Below are 18,517 nucleotides of genomic sequence, written 5' to 3'. Positions count from 1 at the left end.
CACCTCTCACCTCCAATATGTTCACATCCTAATTCCAAGAACCAGAGTATGTTAGGTTTCACAGCATGGAGCAATAAAATGGAACTAAGGTTGCTAAACAGCTGACTTTGAGGTGGGGAGATTATCCTGGATTATCCAGGTAGGCCCAATGGAATCACAAGTGTCCTTCTAAGTAGAAGGGACAGGCAGAAGGCAGGCAGAGAAGGGGGCAGAAGAGTCAGTGAGATCCAATGTGAGATGTTGCTACCTTTGAAGATGAAGATAAGGGAATACGAGTTAAGGAACGTGGGTAGCCCCTAAAATTCGGAAAAGGCCAGGAAACTGATTCTCCTCTAGAGCCTCTAGAAGGAATGCAGCCATACCAACACCTAGCTTTCAACCCAGTAAGTCCTACTTTGGACTTCTGAGCACAAAATCTATAAGATAATAAATTTGTGGTTTTAAGGCACTGTAGTAATTTGTTACGGCAGCAGTAGAAAACTAATATAACTCCTTATCATTTGATCTAAGCTCAAATGTCATCTTCTGAGACTTTTCTTGACATCTCCCACCTGCTAAAGGATTTCCCCATGCCCAAGCCTTCTCTATAACACACTTGTATTTTCGTCTGCTAATGACTGTCTAAAATTATTTTATGTGTTTATTCCTCCTCCCTCACAAGAATGTAAGTTCTAGGAGGGTAGGGACTTTGTTGCTCTTTTCACATATTATCTCCATTGCTTTGGATACCACTACATGGTGGATATTTAAAAAATACCTGTAGTGTGAATAAGCCTTAAGCTAATGAGGACCATAACACTCTTGCCACTGCTCAATCACAAAAGGCAGCTGTTAAAAAGAGTCCCATGCCCAGTAGGTCCTGTGTTGCAAGGAACTACCCAATACAAAACAGGAATAGAAACAGAAACAGCAAATAGCAATTTCCAAGTAGGCAATCAGTTGCTTAATTTTAGGTAGCGGAGGCAAAAAGTTTGAAGAGTAAGCACTATCCCTGGGCAACTGTAGACCAGAGAGTCTTCTGTGAGTGCCAAGAAGTAACCAGTTGGGAACGACCAGAAAGCTGTGAAAAGATATGTAATTAACTCAGGTTGCCTAAATATTGTGTAATTACAATTCATAAGGGATCACATGTAAAAATACCTCATAACATAGGACAAAAGAATAGATGAGTTAAAAAAAGGATAAATAGTGAGATTATTTTCTTTTTATATTGATGGGTCAATTCTTTAACGGAGATTCTTAAGATTACCAGGTTTTGCTAAAGACTGCAGTACTGATAATCTCCCCAGTTTTCTAGTCTGAAATAAGCAGACCTGGCTCCTAAAAAGATACCCACAGAAAAGGCTGGCTGCCTGGGACGCAGGACCCGCCTGACCCAGTGAGGTAGGCGGTGCTGTCATGTCTTCCAGGCCCAAGTGTCAACACCCTGGAAGAGGCCTCCAGGCTCTGTGCCCAACCAGCTGGGGCTTGCCTAGAGCCGCGCCCAGATCCACAGGGCCACCCGCCCTCCGCAGAGCGGACTCTGACCAGAACAAAGCCAAGAGTAGCTGGCCCGAGGGCCCAACGCTCAGCCAGCCAATGGCCATGGAAGTGGGGCGGGACCTCGGGGTACCGGGCCAATACGATGCGGCGGGGTTGGAGCGCTCGCCGCGTCCCGGGGCGATGTGGTTTCGCAGCCCCAGCCCGGGCCATGTGGGAGCCTCACGGTGCTGAGGCGTTCGCGGCGGCCCTCGGAGGCGCCCTCTTCCTGCTGCTCTTCGCGCTGGGGGTCCGCCAGCTGCTGAAGCAGAGACGGCCGTCGGGCTTCCCCCCGGGACCGTCGGGGCTGCCATTTATCGGCAACATCTACTCGCTGGGCGCCTCGGCCGAGCTCCCCCACGTCTACATGAAAAAGCAGAGCCAGGTGTACGGCGAGGTACAGCCGACGGGCCTCGGGCAGGGAAGGCCCGGGCCTTCCTCCCGGGGTGAGGGGATGTCCCACGCTTCTGGGTGCGAGCAGTCTGACCCCTCTCCGTGTGTCGGCAGCGTGGAGGGAAGCCGGCTTCCCAGGCCCGGGAGCGAGGTACTCAAGCGGCGCCGCTGTGGGCGGGAGAGCCCCGCCCAGCCGCGAGCTCTTCCCACCTGATGCCCGCGGGATACTGGCCGGATTCTCCTGCCCCCGAGGGCGACGAGGTGCCGCTCCCGCGCCTGCGCAGTGGGGCTTGGGTCCCGTGCCGCATGCCCGGTCGGGAGTGACGGGCGATACCCTCAGCCCGCCTAGCTTCTAGCGCCCACGGAGCCGCACGTAGTGGGTAGGTTAGCTTCCACCCACGTCTTCTCGAGAAAACCAGGTGTCCGAATTCTAGGACCGAGTTAATGGTTAATAGGAGGTCGTTGGATGTTTGCGTTTGAGAACGACTGGTCTAGGCGTCTGCCGAGAGGCTGAGAGAGCGCAGGTGAAGGCCTCTGGGAAATGACCGTGAAAGAGAGAATGAACTAATGAGTGAAAATCAGTGCGGAGTCGCAGTGCCGTGCTGTCTGCCCGGAGCCAGGAACGTCCCCGCAGCAAACACGGAAACTGCGCCGGCCGTGGGCCAGCCTCCCTTGCAGTGCGGGCGCCCAGGGGCAGGTCCTCTGGTCCTCCCCCTTTTACAGAGGAGGAAACTGCGGCACAGACCTGCTGAGTGACTTGCAGGCAGCCACACCGCTGCGAACTAGCAGGGGAAAGGCCAAAATGCTAGCTTGTGTTTGGAAGGGTGTCCTGACCTCGAGGAGGCAGAAGTTTCCGGAACACTGGCACTAACCAGGCTCACTCGTTTCCTTTTGAATCCATTCTTTTATAGGAAACGACCAGCCAGGCTCTGCCAGGTGCTGGGAATAGAGAGGTGAAGAAGGCAGTCACAGCCCAATTTTAGGTAGTTACAGTCTAGCCAGAGAAAAAAATTAATCTAACGCTCGACCACAAATTGTGTTTTGAAGGAAAAGTACCGCAGGGCTGTTTGGCAATTGGCGGTGTTTCAGGTTTGGGCTTACATCCGTATTTAAACCAGCTTTTATTAGAAGAATTATTATATATTATAATAATTATTATATATAATTATTATTATGAAGAATTATTCTAGGTTTCTGCAGTTCCCTGATGGTATATGTCGCTAAAGGGAGGCTGGGTTTAGATAAAGCAAATTGTGTAATTCTTAGATATTATTTTCCACCCTCTAGTTCTTCAGGAATTGAGTGTATTTCCATGATTTCCATGGAATATATTTGATCTCTGGTGTACAAAGCGTCATTAATATTTAGAGAAATCATAAGATGTGAAAGCACAAGACGAGAAGTTGAGTCCTCTTTCGTCAGGTAAAACTTGACCTTTACTTGTCTGAATCTTAAGTTTTCGCGATATGCGTAATGGTAATAATAATAACTGAACACAGTTAAGTGCTACTCAAATGTTCTTTGAGTAAATGTTAGTTATTAATTACAGAACAACTTATTAGGCCTACAAAGTAGAAAGTGTTTTTAGACCAGTTATGTGAAATGGTGTCATGCAGAATAGGAAATTGTTTTTCATACGTAGATATTTGAACTGAAAGGAACTCTGTATTTACTATGAACATTCTTTTGGGAGAGGGGTAATTTAGTCTCATAATAGATTGCAAATTATAAATGTGCTGGAAGACTGTCATCTTGGCATAGGTAGATCTGGTACAATGGATAAAAATTTGGCATGAGTAACCAGTTTTGTTGCTGGTACAACTATGTGAGGCAACCATAGCGCTTTGCAAAGAGGGCTCTTTACTATAAATCGAATAGGGTTGCTATTAAGTGCAAGAGGGGCAGAGGAAAAAGAGAAGAGTAGACATGGTTTGAGTAACTCTGTTTTAGACTTAAGTTGAAAACCACCTAATGTATTAACCCTTTAAGCTACTTGCTCTTTATCTTAGTTGTGAAACACCCCTACAGGTCTCCCACTGTCTCAGAGGTATTTTCCAATTCTGACAAAGTCTCAAAGTTGGTATTGTTGCAGGAAGGGGGACCCCTTCCAGGGCCCCAGAGTGGGCTCTTGTCTAACACTAAGAAATGAATTGTCTGAGGAGACATACGTGCTGACAAAGCAAGAGACTTTATTGGAAAGGGGTGCCCGGGTGGAGAGCAGGAGGGTAAGGGAACGCAGGAGAACCGCTCTGCCATGTGGCTCGCATTCTCGGGTTTTATGGTGATGGGATTAGTTTCCGGGTTGTCTCTGGCCAATCATTCTGACTCAGGTTCCTTTCTGGTGGGCGCGCGACTGCTCAGCCAAGATGGATTCCAGCGAGGAGGATTCTGGGAGGGTGGTAGGACATGTGGACTGGCATCTCCTTTCTCCTTTTGACCTTTCCTGTATTCTTCCGGTTGGTGGCTTGTTAGTTCTATGTTCCTTACCAGGATCTCCTGTCATAAAATAACTCATGCAAATTGTTACTGTCTTTGCCTGGCCAGGGCGGGCAGTTTCAGTCAGTGTTTCCGCTAACAGTATGAGTTGTTAAAATACTATGCCTTTTTTGGAAGTGGAAGGAAACTATTATCTCCTGTACTTCTAGAAGGTTGTGGAAAGTTGTTTATATGTCATACTTATAAATAGAATCTTATTTTTCCACTGTCTTACTTGATGACCTGGAGATGTGTGCTCAGAGAAAGCAAGCCCTGGACTTTAAAATTGCTTATAAGAAATGACAGTCACTTCAAGTGACACCTACTTTTATGAAGTCCGTGAATTCAGTTCTCCTTCATAATTCTTGAAAGGAAGACAACCGGTGCTCAAGTCTTATACAGTCATTTTAAAGACAATCTTATATATAAATGTATCACACTGAGACTTAGCATTTCCTTGGAGATTCACTCTGAATGCGTAAGCTTCTGCAGTGACTAATCTTAACCCAGATTTCGAGAAGCATTCCCTAGCTAGCAAAGCTAGCACAAGGGGTTTTTACAGATTATTTTCAGGTAATGCACGTAAGGATAATAAAATAATTACTTTGAGACAAGTGGCGTTGACAACCTATAATTTATTTATACAGTAAGCGTTTATTGAGATTTATGCAAGGCATTGAATGAGATTCCATGGAGCGTTCAAAGATGAAAGAGATGAAATCACTGAATCTAAAGAGTTTATAATTTAGCAGGCAAGCAGAAGACAGGAATATGAATGCTTTTGGTTTTAGGTAGTATTAACTAAGTGCCATGGGAACTTCTAAGCATGTGCTGTGGTGGTTCAAGGGAGAAAGAGAAAGAGTGCACCGAGAAAGGCTTCATGGAGGTTGGTCCTTAAAGACTTGGTGGGGTTTGGACGGTATGGCAGTCAAGGGAGGCATTCCAAATGAGAATACAGCCCAAGCAAATGTTGAAAAGTGTGTGGCAGTTATTTACCAGTTTTCATCAACAGCACTTTTTACATTCCTCTGTTATTAGCACTTAGCCCGTAGTGTTGTAATAATATGCTTAAATGTGTGTCTCCCCCACTATTCTTTAATTCAGCATATATGTATCAGTTGTTACCATATGCTATGTATTAATACTATCCTAGATGTGAAGATTTAGCAATGAACAAAACAGTTGAAAATCCCTGCCCTCGTGTAGTTTACACTCTACCAGTGGAGGGGAGGCCGGGAGCAGGATAGGGACAATATAAACACAATAAATATATAATATGTTAGAGTACAGAGTAAGAAGTACACTAAATTAGGGTAAGGAAAATGGAGAATGCTAGGGGGTGAAATTTAAATGGGTTAGAGCAGACCTCACTGTAAAAAAAGCATCTGAGCAAATATTTGAATGAACTGAAGGAGCAAGGTATGGGAATATCTAGGGGAAGAACATTCCAGGCCAAGGGAACAAGTACAAAGGCCATGAAGCAGGAGTATGCCATGTTGAGAATCACCTATAAAGAGACAAGTTAAGAGGCTGTTGAGATAACATAGGGGAGAAATGAAGGATTAGAGTGTTAGTGACAGAAGTGGTAAGAAATTGTCATATTCTGTCTGTATTGTTAAAATTGAAACAGCGTGACTGCTAAGCAGTGATGTGGGGCTTGGGTGAAAAATGGAGTCAACATGGGCAGCTCAGGACTCCCCTGGCAGTCCGGTGGTTAAGAATCCGAGCTTCCACTGCAGGGGGCGCAGGTTCGATCCCTGATGAGGGAACTAAAATCCTGTGTGCCACGGTGTGGCCAAAAAAAACCCCCAAAAAACAAAAACCATGGGCAGCTCATGGGCAGTTTGGGACCAGAATATAGCTTGAAGGATGGCTGGAATGGTCATTAACTGAGATAGTGAAAAATCGTGGGTAGAGCTAGTTTGGGAATAGGGGAAGAGACTTGAAGATCATAGACTGACTTCTAGAAGGTGTTTCATGTGTTCCTGTTTCCAGCCTTGCCAGCATCATAACTACCCCATAATAATAAAAATTATTGAATAAATTTAAAAATATATAAAACTAATCTTGGACCCTTCCATAGATTAAAGCAGCGTAAGGATGAATTTTCACAATTTGATTTACAAACTTCTACCGAAAGTCCTTGAAAAGAGCATGTACCTGAATAGATGCTAGTTCAAGTAACAGTTTCCCCAGTTTTCACCGTCAAATAGAGGACCATCTCATTTTTGAGTAAAGGTGGATTGTATAACAGTTTTCTCAAGTTATGGCTCCTAGTTGGTTTTTGTAATCTCTAGTGTCCACAACCTGACAGCATTACCCTGAAATTAACTCCCCTGTTTGTTCTGCCTTCCTATTAACAGAATTTTTAATCCCATCTTTGTGAAATCGATCACAAAGTTGATTTAATCACAAAGTTGGGGATTTTTTTCCTGCATCAGGACCACTGCCTATTCACTAATACCCTTTTTTATTGTCTCCACTTGTGATACTGTGATTTTTAATAAATGTGTATTTGGTCTTTGTACCTTTCCTGGCACAAGCTCCTAAAACCCTTGGAACTTCCTAAGTGTTGAGAGTGGTAGATGCATCTTTTGTTATTCATAATAAGCCCCTTTCACCCACCTCAGAGTTTATGTTAATGTTAATGGAAAGCCCTTAAGGATGGGAGCTTGTTGCCTGGAGAACCAACCAGGATCAGAGGGTTGAAACTTTCAGTTCTACTCATCTTACCTCTGGGGAAGGGAGAGGGGCTGGAGGTTGAGTCAGTCACCAGTGACCAATGATTTGATCAATCATGCCTAGGTAATAAAGCCTCCATAAAAATCCCTGAATTACAGGGCTCTGAGAGCTGCCATGGTGAATTGGTGAACATGTGGAGGTGAGCAGAGGCTAGCATGCCTGGAGAGAGCATGGAAGCTCTGCACCCCTTTCCTCATACCTTGCTGTTGGGCTGTGACCCGCAGGCCTGCAAGGCCTGTACTTGCCCAGTTTCAAGACCGAAGAAAGAGCCAGGAGTCAGCAACGGAGACATCAGTGGATAGGGATCTTACATATCTGAAGCAAGGTCCTGGAGCGATACCCCATCGTGTGTGGCAGGTGGCAGGCAGGACCTGGCAGCAGGGGAAGGGGGCGGGGGATGACCAGTTACAGAGGAGTTGATTCAGATTGGCTCATTGGTTATCAGGTACACTAGCAGAGGGGCACGCCCCTCGCTGCCCCTTTGATAAGAACAATCAGTAGCTGGAGCCTGGGGCAAGTATGTAGGAAGGTCAGTCATGTGAGTAGGGTATAGGTGAAGCAGGCATTGGTTGAGCAGGGGATATACAGAGAGCAAGAGAACAGCCATCTTGAGTGGCCTGACCATACACTTGCCCTATGCATCTCTTCCATATGCCTGCTCCTGAGTTAACATCCTTTTATAAGAAACCGGTAATCTAGTAAGTAAAATATTTTCTTGAGTTCTGTGAGCCACTCTATCAAATTAATCAAACCTGAGGAGGAGGTCATGGGAACCTCTGATTTATAGCCCTTTGATCAGAAGCACAGGTAACAACCTCGACTTGTGATTGGAGTCTGAAGTGGGGGAGCACTCTTGTGATACTGAGCCCTTAACCTGTGGAATCTGACACTTTCTCCTGGTAGATAATGTCAGAATTGAGTTAAGTTGTAGGACACCCAGCTGGTGTCCCAGAATTGCTTGATGTGTGGAAAATGCACACATCTGGTGTCATAGGTGTTGTAGTGGAGTACTGAGAGTAGAGGAGACACACAGGAGGAGGAATTTTTCCTTTATATCAGCTTAAAATTACGCTTCTGTGAAAAGACTTTAAGACCATCCCATTACTGCTTTGGGAACTGAAAGAGCCCCATCTTTGCTCAGCTGGTAACCACTTCCTTTGTGCTGAAACTCTTACACTGCCACTTTTGACTAATACCTTTACTTGTGGCAGGCAGTCCATGCTCCTTCCCAAAGTTCTGGATGTACCTACTGCTCAGTTGGCAGGGCCCATCCTTGTGCCAAAGAGTCTTGCTCAGCTGGTTGATTCTGTTACGACTTGGAGGTCTTTTCCACTTTTGCTACTGTAACTACTTCTGCTGAACTCCAATTCTCTGCTAAGTCTCCTGGTACCTCCCACCCCACCCCCCAAAGTAGTGTGAATCATGGCTAAATCTGTTCTACCTGTTTGCCCAGAGATGAGGCTTGACTCAGTATTTTGGCTCTCAAAAGCTCTCAGCCACCCCCTGAGAGGATGGGGCTAAGCAATCTTTGCATCCCACTGATAAGGTAGCATTGTTCTTTCACTGGACTAGGCCTCTATATAGGGCTAGCTAGAATAGACTACAGGAGGTGTGACATTGTAAGTGAACCTGTGGTGAAGCACATGAGAAGCTTCACCAAGGAATAGGATGGATATTCCATCTTTTAGCTGAGGGGCAGCTACCTGTGCCAATGTGGCGGATGCCAGTCCTCCAAGGTCAAATTCCCTTAGGGCCCTCTTTGTTAACTTGGTGGAATTCAGGGGCCCAAATAAATAAGCCTGTGAGTTTCAGTATGTTTTGTTGAGGAGAGGGCAATTTTCCCCTCTGCCCCTCTTGAGTACTTTTGGCTGGACTAATAATAAAATTGACACAAGACAGATTAACAGGAGAAAAATAAACACATTTGAATCCATGCGCATGGAGGTCTCACAGACATGGGATGGAGGAAGTGGCCAAAGCAGGCAGATTTTCTACTTCTTAGACAAAGAACCAATAAATTTGCAAAGAATTGACAGGACAAAGAAACTTTGGTTTTGGGTGTCCAATTGGTGAAGAATCTAAACAGAGTTTGTGCTTGGGCAGTAAATCAAAGAAGTAACAAGATTTGTTTAAAAAGGATTCTCACCCCCAAATTCCCTATCTTTGACAATAAGGGTGTCCTACCTCCAGATGCATGGAGTATGCCTTTCACATGAGAGATTTATTTCCTGCTTTCAGGGAGACAAAAAAGAGAGAGTGTCCCTCTTTTTAGTTTTTTCTTTTTTTTAAAATTTTGGCTGTGCCAAGCAGCTTGCAGGATCTCAGTTCCCTACTAGGGATCGAACCCGGGGCACAGCAGTGACAGCACCAAATCCTAACCACTAGGCCACCGAGGAACTCCCTAGAGTGTCCCTCTTGCGTTGGCCATTTCTTCAGTAACTTTAATTCAAAATAATTAATATGCCATTGAGGCATATTTTGGGGTTGCATATCCTGGGCCCCAACATTTTATACTTCAAAAGTTGTCTCTCAGGCCTTTGACAATCCCCTCCCCTACCTAAACCTGGAATAATAAATGATGTGTAGATGGAGCCACTTCCTCATTCATCTTGGAAATAAACAGATGCTGAGATATCATTGAATATTTTGAGTTGGAATGAATTTTAAAAGAGCATAAATATCAAGTATTTCTTGATTTTCTGTGGCAGCCCTGAAGCCCAAAAAGTTTAAGGGTTCTGCCAGGTGTCCTGTATCTGTTTAATGGCAAAGCTTAAACTAGAACCCAGGCCTCCTGAGTCTGGTACTCTTTTCATTACACCATTTATAAGATTATGTCTTGAGCCACTGAATGCGTAATGAAATCATGGTCTTTGACGTGCCTTGTAGAGAGAAGGCACTCTAAACATTGTCAGTCGAGTAATAAATGCCAGCATTTTCAGGGAGTAACAAATACTGGGAGAGCTGGACTTAGTATATGTGGATTTCTATGGTTATATTTCTCCATATATTTTGCCATTTAAATGTTTTTCTTTTCTTCTCAAAGATCTTCAGTTTGGATCTTGGAGGTATATCAGCTGTGGTTTTAAATGGCTATGATGTAGTAAAGGAATGCCTTGTTCATCAAAGTGAAATTTTTGCAGACAGACCATGCCTTCCTTTATTCATGAAGATGACAAAAATGGGAGGTATGTTTATTTTCACCTACCTAATGATTTACTAAACTATATTAAATCACATTTCCTTTTTATTTATTTATTTATTTATTTAGTTATTTTTGGCTGCGTTGGGTCTCCATTGCCGCGCACGGGCTTTCTCTAGTTGCGGTGAGCGGGGGTTACTCTTCATTGTGGTGTGCGGGCTTCTCATTGCAGTGGCTTCTCTTGTTGCAGAGCATGGGCTCTAGGCACACGGGCTTCAGTAGTTGTGGCACATGGGCTCAGTAGTTGTGGCTCACAGAGTGCAGGCTCAGTAATTGTGGCGCACAGGCTTAGTTGCTCCTCAGCATGTGGGATCTTCTTTGACCAGGGCTTGAACCCGTGTCCCCTGCATTGGCAGGCGGATTCTTAACCACTGTGCCACCAGGGAAGTCCCCACATTTCTTATTTTATGTAAATTTAGTACATAGAGATTGGATTCTGTTGTACTGATTAACAGGAAAGTATTAATTAGTTAATTTAGGTTACAGACCCTAATATTTGAGGACCTTTCAGGCTGCATTACATTCATATTTTAGGCCAGTACATGCTAATTCTACTGTTGTAATCCAGTTCTAATAAATATTGTAAATAATGTTTTAAAGAATTAGCACTTAATAATATGTGCAGGTTTTGTGAAACAGGTTAAGAATACATACACATGCACACATACTTGAATCAAAAGTATCTTTGAAGCTAGTCTTGAGTGCTTGGTGACATTTTACTATTATTTTACTTATAAGCTTATAGACCCTGAAACAGCCTTTCTTAACTACTAATTAATATGATATGTAAATGAAGAATTGTGGGTTTGTGTAAAGGACTAGTATTCTCTATGGTTTAGTGTTGATCAGTGTCGGATGATTGCATATTCAAGGGAGAAAGGCTGAAAGTTAACAGAACGGATGAGACGGAAGCAGCAACAGAAAGCCTAAAATAGAATGTTGACGTCAGATACATCCGTTTTCATACTTAATAGTATAAGAGTTTTTATCTCCAAAATTTTCCAGTTCAATGAGAGCTTCACTCTTCATTTGAAAGAAAAATTCAACAGTATCTTGGTTACATAGACTAAAGAAGACATTGATTGAAAAGGAAAAAAATAAAAATTAACCATATATTAAATTGCAAAACAAATCAATTAATGCAAAGAAAACACCAGTTTTAAAGGCCAAATTCTTAGGCCAGGGCATGATGACACTTGAAAGCGATAATATAAATAAAAAGCAAATCTCCAGCTTCTTATATACTCTTCCAAGTAATAATTAGGCCAAAGAAGAAATTATACCACAATTATAATAGAAGACCTTTAAAGAAATTATGAAAATGTATGATGTGATCAGAGTAATATTTAGAATAAACTATATGTTTTTTGAAGTTATAAACTTATAGTTTAGACTGTTCTTATCATAAAGAAAGAAAAAACATGCATTCAACTTAAGATTTTCAAAGAAATGGTAAGAAAAAATAAGTAGAAAATTAGATGTGTTGGGCTTCCCTGGTGGTGCAGTGGTTAAGAATCTGCCTGCCAGTGCAGGGGACACGGGTTCGAGCCCTGGTCCGAGAAGATCCCACACGCTGTGGAGCAACTAAGCCCATGCGCCACAACTACTGAGCGTGCGCTCTAGAGCCCACAAGCCACAACTACTGAAGCCCGCGTGCCGCAACTACTGAAGCCTGTGCACCTAGAGCCGGTGCTCCGCAACAGGAGAAGCCACTGCAATGAGAAACCTGTGCACCACAATGAAGAGTAGACCCTGCTCGCCGCAGCTAGAGAAAGCCCGCGCGCAGCAGCAAAGACCCAACACAGCCAAAAATAAATAAATAAATAAATAAATAAATTTATTAAAAAAGAAAGAAAATTAGATTTTTTTTTTTTTTTTTTTTGGCTGCACTGCCCAGTTTGCGGGATCTTAGTTCCCAACCAGGGATTGAACCTGGGCCCTCAGCAGTGAAAGCGTGGAGTCCTAACCATTGGACCACCAGGGAATTCCCTAGATGTGTTATTTTAAGATGCATATGCACTGAACTTGGAAGTGGGAAATCAGAGCCACCATAAAGCCACTGTTTGAATAGGAAAAAGTGGCCCTTTAGGCGGGTTCAGCCCATGCCTGGGCACACAGACTGGCCAGTATAGGGTTATAATCAGGCTCCTGTGTACCTTCTTGTGTGTAACTGTATGTATATATTACACACATGTATCCCATATGCACACATTTCTCTTGGGCTTGCTTTTATCTCAGTGCCTTTGCACTGGTTCTCTCTACCTGCAGTGATCTTTCCCTGGATATCTGCTTGACTCACTCCCATCTCCTGTGTCTTTACTTATGTCACCTTCTCACTGAGGCTTTTCCTGACCTCCCTATGTCTCCTTCCTTGCTATATAATTTGTTTGTCTCTCCTCACTAGTATGTAAGCTCTATGAGAAATAGCCATCTTTGCCTCTTTGTTCACTGATATATCTAAGACACTTTAGCTCCAGAAATACATTATGTTGAATGAATAGTCATCTGGGAGTATAGAAAAGAGAATGGAATATGGCATATAAAATTGCTGCACAGCGTTAAAGACCCCCTTATGTATGGTTAATTTCATCATAAGTTCCAAATTCAAAAACTGTTGCACAAAAGTTGTTGGAATGTAAATTACATAGGTACCTCATGTAGACAAGAGAACATGACATTTTTCGTCATAGGTATACCTATGTACCAATTATGAATGAAATTCCAAGTAAGCTACACGTTACAGAAATATATATGCTGAAGAAGTTTTTTTCTTGATAATCGATTTAAAGGGAAAATATTCCATAGTAGACATATCAGTACAGCAGAGTATACTGTGGAGACTGAGATTTTAAGGCAAGCAATTCAACATTAGAATTTTGAGTTTCATGTTTGTCCCCTTAGTTTGTGCTGCTATAACAAAAATATATAGACTGAGTGGCTTAAACAACAGACAGTTATTCTCACAGATCTGGAGGCTAGGGAGTTCAAGATCAAGGTGCTAGCAGAACAGTGTCTGGAAAGAGCCTGCTTCCTGGCTTGCAGACTGCTGTCTTCTCCCTGTATCCTCACATAACCAAGAGCAGTCATCTCTTCCCACATCCCTTCTTATAAGGGCACTAAGCTCATTCATGAGGGCTCATTACATAATTATTTCCCAAAGGCCCCACCTCCTAATACCATCACATTGGGGATTAGGCTTCAACATTTGAATGTTGTGGTGGCACAAACATTCAGTCCCTAGCACCTGCTTTTGGCTTGAATATTTCCACTACATTGACACCTCATTCAGGCCATCCTTGCCACTGCCAGTTATAGTATTAGGTAACATATGCCTTTAATGGGAGGAAATTTGTATTCTAAAATCTAGTCTCTTAAAGCAGGAAATTTCTAATTCTAGAAGGATGATTTCTCAGGTATGTGTTTAGTCCAGGATAAAATTTTGCCCATAGAACACACAGTCATTCGTCTTTTGTAAATTAGGCTTATAGTAGAAGTTGGATAATAAAGTCACCCAAGACCTAGTTCACCCAGGTTGAATTACACAAGACAGTTCAGTTTCTTGTGGTGGGAGATTATAGGTCTTTTCTGCCTGTGCCCAGATGAGAAGTATAGATAAGCTTTATCTGTTTATAATATTCCATGGCTAATGAGGAGTAAAGAATAGGGCTTAACTACTGGGTCTAGTTTTAGTTTTATAGAAAATTTGGAGAAGAATGAATAACCATCTTTTTTTTTTTCTCTTCCCTGCATAGCATTTTTAGCTGTTAGATACAGGGATGTAGGAATGATAAAATTTTTTAATAGTTTCATAGGAGGATAATTTGGAGAAGAATGACTAACCATCCCTTTTTTTTTTTTTAGGCTTACTCAATTCCAGATATGGCCGAGGATGGGTTGATCACAGAAAATTAGCTGTAAACAGCTTTCGCTGTTTTGGATATGGCCAAAAGTCTTTTGAATCTAAAATCTTAGAAGAAACCAAATTTTTCATTGATGCTATTGAAACATACAATGGTAGCCCTTTTGACTTTAAACAATTAATAACAAATGCCGTTTCAAACATAACCAATCTGATCATTTTTGGAGAACGATTCACTTACGAAGACACTGATTTTCAGCACATGATTGAGTTATTTAGTGAAAATGTGGAACTAGCCACCAACGCCGCAGTCTTCCTCTATAATGCCTTTCCATGGATTGGCATCTTACCTTTTGGAAAACATCAACAACTGTTTAGAAATGCAGCTGTGGTCTATGACTTTCTCTCCAGGCTTATTGAAAAAGCTTCCATCAACAGAAAGCCTCAGTTACCTCAGCATTTTGTTGATGCTTATTTAGATGAGATGGATCAAGGTAAAAATGACCCATCATCTACTTTCTCCAAAGAAAACCTGATTTTCTCTGTGGGTGAACTCATCATTGCTGGAACTGAAACTACAACCAATGTGCTACGGTGGGCAATTCTTTTCATGGCCCTTTATCCTAACATTCAAGGTAAGGATTCCGGTGAGCTCAAGGTCTGTTCATACATTTAGGGCTCACACGTGTTTTAGAGTCTTTGGCCATGTACCAGGCATTTTATTTAGGAACTCCTGCTGTGCTATCCAAAAAGAGAAGCATTGAATAGCTATAAGGTTTTCAAAACTGTTATCTAAATTTGTATAAAAACCTCAGAGGGGCTTCCCTGGTGGCGCAGTGGTTGAGAATCTGCCTGCTAATGCAGGGGACACGGGTTCGAGCCCTGGTCTGGGAAGATCCCACATGCCGCGGAGCAACTAGGCCCGTGAGCCACAACTGCTGAGCCTGCGCGTCTGGAGCCTGTGCTCCGCAACGAGAGAGGCCACGATAGTGAGAGGCCCGCGCACCGCGATGAAGAGTGGCCCCCGCTTGCCGCAGCTAGAGGAAGCCCTCACACAGAAACGAAGAACCAACACAGCCCAAAAAATAAATAAATAAATAATAATTAAAGGTGCTAATAATTTAAAAAAAAAAACCTCAGAGATGTCTTATAATACCTATTGTATAAATGAGGGAAAAGGCTGAGTGACTGATTTGCCCACTCCCTTCTAGTGCTGAGCTGGGACCTGAACCCTGGTGGTGGCGGTTGTTGTTTTTCAGCTGCACTATGCAGCATGCAGGATCTTAGTTCCCCAACCAGGGATCAAACCCACGCTTGCTGCAGTGGAAACATGGAGTCTTAACCACTGGACCACCGGGGAAGTCCCAACCTTGTTTTTTTTTTTAATTTAAGTTTTTATGCTTCACTCTTTTCCTTGCTGAGAGTGTTGTTATTCTAATTCTAGATTTGTTTAATTTTTATTTTTATTACTTATAATGTGTTTTTCACAACAAAATTACTTAGAGCGTTGGGTATTGGTTGTATAAGATACGTGGCACATATTTAAATAGAACTCCCAGATAATGAAAAATCTGAATCTGGGTGTACCCATACCTTGTTGGCTTACTACAGGTTATCTTTTGTTTTATCCTAAAGGGAAATTACTTTAGATATAATTCTAAGAAGTGCATAATAACTTGAACACTTTTTCTCTTACAGGACAAGTTCAGAAAGAGATTGATTTAATTATAGGACCCAGTGGGACACCTTCTTGGGATGACAAATGCAAAATGCCTTATACCGAGGCAGTTTTACATGAAGTTTTAAGATTCTGTAATATAGTGCCGTTAGGGATTTTCCATGCAACCTCTGAGGATGCAGTTGTACGTGGTTATTCCATTCCTAAAGGCACAACAGTAATTACAAATCTTTATTCTGTACACTTTGATGAAAAGTATTGGAGAGACCCAGAAATATTCTATCCAGACCGATTTCTGGACAGCAATGGATATTTTGCCAAGAAGGAAGCTTTGGTTCCCTTTTCCCTAGGTAAGAGAACTTTTACAGGGGCATAACTTTAGGACAAAGTATAATGATGATTTATCATGTATAACATCTTAATCTGAAGCATTCTATTGTAGAGTTAATATCCCAACTCTGAAAACAGTATTGACTCTTACAGGAGAGAATGGTTTAATTAGAGCTCATTAACACCTCTTTCTACTCAAAATAAACAAGCCATAATTTAGCAGCTAGAAAGAAACTGATGAGAAGCTCTGGCTTTTTCTGAAACTTTCTTGCTTGTGGATTTTGGCTTGTAATCAAAACTTGTAGAGCTAGAAATCAGTAACAGGCAGCTTGAGAAACTGAGACCCAGGGACAGGAATGACATCATAACTTGAAGTGAAACTAGAATCTAGCTCTCTTGGCTCTCCATTCTTATACCTCATCTCCAAAAATATTGCATCTCCTGTAAAGAAGTACACAGATCACAAGACCCATGGAAGATGGACTGGAAAAATCCTTTCACTGGGGAAGGGTGCACATGCAGTCATTTGAAATGAAATGAACTTCTCCTGGGTCAAGAGAACAAAGTGTCACACCTCAGATCTTTCATGGCATATCTCAGGTTCTGTTGCCACATGCAAAGGAAGTGGAGAATAGAATGACCTTACAAAAGTACATGACCTTACAAAAGAAGGTAAAGAAATGGGCTCTGTGAACCAAAGTGCCAATTTCTATTCTTTGCGGCTTAAGAAAATCCTTTAATAAACATAACTTCCAGGCTTCCTTGGTGGTGCAGTGGTTAAGAATCCACCTGCCAATGCAGGGGACACGGGTTCGAGCCCTGGTTCGGGAAGATGCCACATGCCGCGGAGCAACTAAGCCCATGCTCCACAACTACTGAGCGTGCGCTCGAGAGCCCGCGAGCCACAACTCCTGAGCCCACGAGTCACAACTACTGAAGCCTGTGCGCCTAGAGCCTGTGCTCCGCAACAAGAGAAGCCACCACAATGAGAAGCCTGCGCACCGCAACGAAGAGGAGCCCCCGCTCGCCGCAACTAGAGAAAGCCCGCGCGCAGCAACAAAGACCCAACACAGCCAAAAATAAATAAATAAATTTATTTTTAAAAAATGAATAAAATAAACATAACTTCCTCTAAGTTTCTTTAAATTCTAGATTTCCTGAGTGGTACGTATTAGACATAAATTTTGGTAAATATTGTGGATTTAGAAAAATTATTATGCCTGTTTTTTATGTTGAGGGAGAAGACATTGTCTTGGAGAACAGCTGGCTCGGATGGAAATGTTCCTGTTTTTTACAACATTGCTTCAGCGATTTCACTTGCATTTTCCAAATGAACTGGTTCCAAATCTGAAGCCCAGGTTAGGCATGACGTTGCAACCCCAGCCCTACCTCATCTGTGCAGAAAGACGCTGAAAGTGCCTGGATGTTTCGTGGAACAAGGTGTTTGCCTCACCCCTGACCCTTGTTTAGACAGTGTGTGTGTTTGTATAAGAATCACAGCATCATAAAAACCAAATGAACACAGATGTGTCTTTAAAAACTGTAATAATAAGCATTAGCTATTATTTTTTCCAACCTTTTATGACTTATAAGGTAGAATTATCTGAGGAAAACAGAGGTACAAATGACAGTTGTTGCTTAAGATACTAAGAAGGGCCATCGATGCCCTGACTTTTCAGCCTGTTGTTGAGCACCAGGTACCCTTCATCCCTTCTTGACTCCCGTTTGCTCCTGTCTGGGCTCTTTGCTTCCAAATGTCAATGCCAGCTCCTTTCTGATCAGCTATTGCCGTTAATAGATTGTGTGGTACTAGTCCAGTTTAATAGTGGACTAAAGAAGAAATTAGAACCCAAATAAATGAGTTTGGACTACAGAGGTATTTTAGACATGGTGGCAGATGATAGAATAGATAGCTATACAGTATATTTAATGTAAAACCTGCCAGTGCTTTCAAATCTTGCTTCCTACTATAGCTTCATAAGAGTTGCGGCGTCATTCTTCCTACAAATGAGGGTCCCTGTGACCCTCATAGCAGCAGTTAAGTAGATAGGAAATTACAATAAGGTATTTAAAAATGACACATAACTTTTTTTTTCTTCTTTTTTTTTTTTTTTTTTGGGGCCACCGTGCGGCTTGTAGAAACTTAGTTCTCTGACCGGGGATTGAACCCAGGCCCTCTGCAGTGAAAGCACCGAGTCCTAACCACTGAACCACTAGGGAATTCCTGACACATGACTATTAATTCTTTGTAGGCACAGACTTTTTCCCTAGTACCCTTTTTTTTCCAAAACTAGTCACAGGGCTTAAAGATTGAATCCTTTTA

The 18,517-nt window shown here is 42.6% G+C and overlaps 1 protein-coding gene across 2 annotated transcripts; it reads left to right on the top strand.

The window, feature by feature from the left end:
- The first annotated feature begins 1,690 nt into the window (after positions 1–1,690).
- On the top strand, positions 1,691–17,660 carry LOC133099418 (vitamin D 25-hydroxylase). 2 transcript variants are annotated; one of them, XM_061203068.1, is made up of 5 exons: positions 1,691–1,915; positions 10,172–10,313; positions 14,189–14,821; positions 15,885–16,214; positions 17,432–17,660. In XM_061203068.1, exons 1-5 carry the CDS (start codon positions 1,691–1,693, stop codon positions 17,605–17,607), a joined length of 1,506 nt encoding a protein of 501 aa, XP_061059051.1. In that variant the 3' UTR covers positions 17,608–17,660. The 2 variants fall into 2 exon arrangements, with proteins under 2 accessions (XP_061059051.1, XP_061059053.1); XM_061203070.1 differs by lacking the exon at positions 14,189–14,821.
- The last annotated feature ends 857 nt before the right edge of the window (positions 17,661–18,517 follow it).

Source organism: Eubalaena glacialis, chromosome 10 (assembly GCF_028564815.1).
Source record: "Eubalaena glacialis isolate mEubGla1 chromosome 10, mEubGla1.1.hap2.+ XY, whole genome shotgun sequence".
Taxonomy (NCBI): Eukaryota; Metazoa; Chordata; class Mammalia; order Artiodactyla; family Balaenidae; genus Eubalaena; species Eubalaena glacialis.
The sequence above is the reverse complement of the archived record's forward strand: the minus strand, read 5'-3'. Positions and strand labels throughout refer to the sequence as shown.

Bases quoted from the DNA above. Each gene is read 5' to 3' on its own strand.
- LOC133099418 (XM_061203068.1), top strand. From the start codon at position 1,691: ATGTGGGAGCCTCACGGTGCTGAGGCGTTCGCGGCGGCCCTCGGAGGC. The intron at 1,916-10,171 runs GTACAGCCGACG...TTCTTCTCAAAG, and splicing joins AGAGCCAGGTGTACGGCGAG to ATCTTCAGTTTGGATCTTGG. The intron at 14,822-15,884 runs GTAAGGATTCCG...TTTCTCTTACAG, and splicing joins CCTTTATCCTAACATTCAAG to GACAAGTTCAGAAAGAGATT.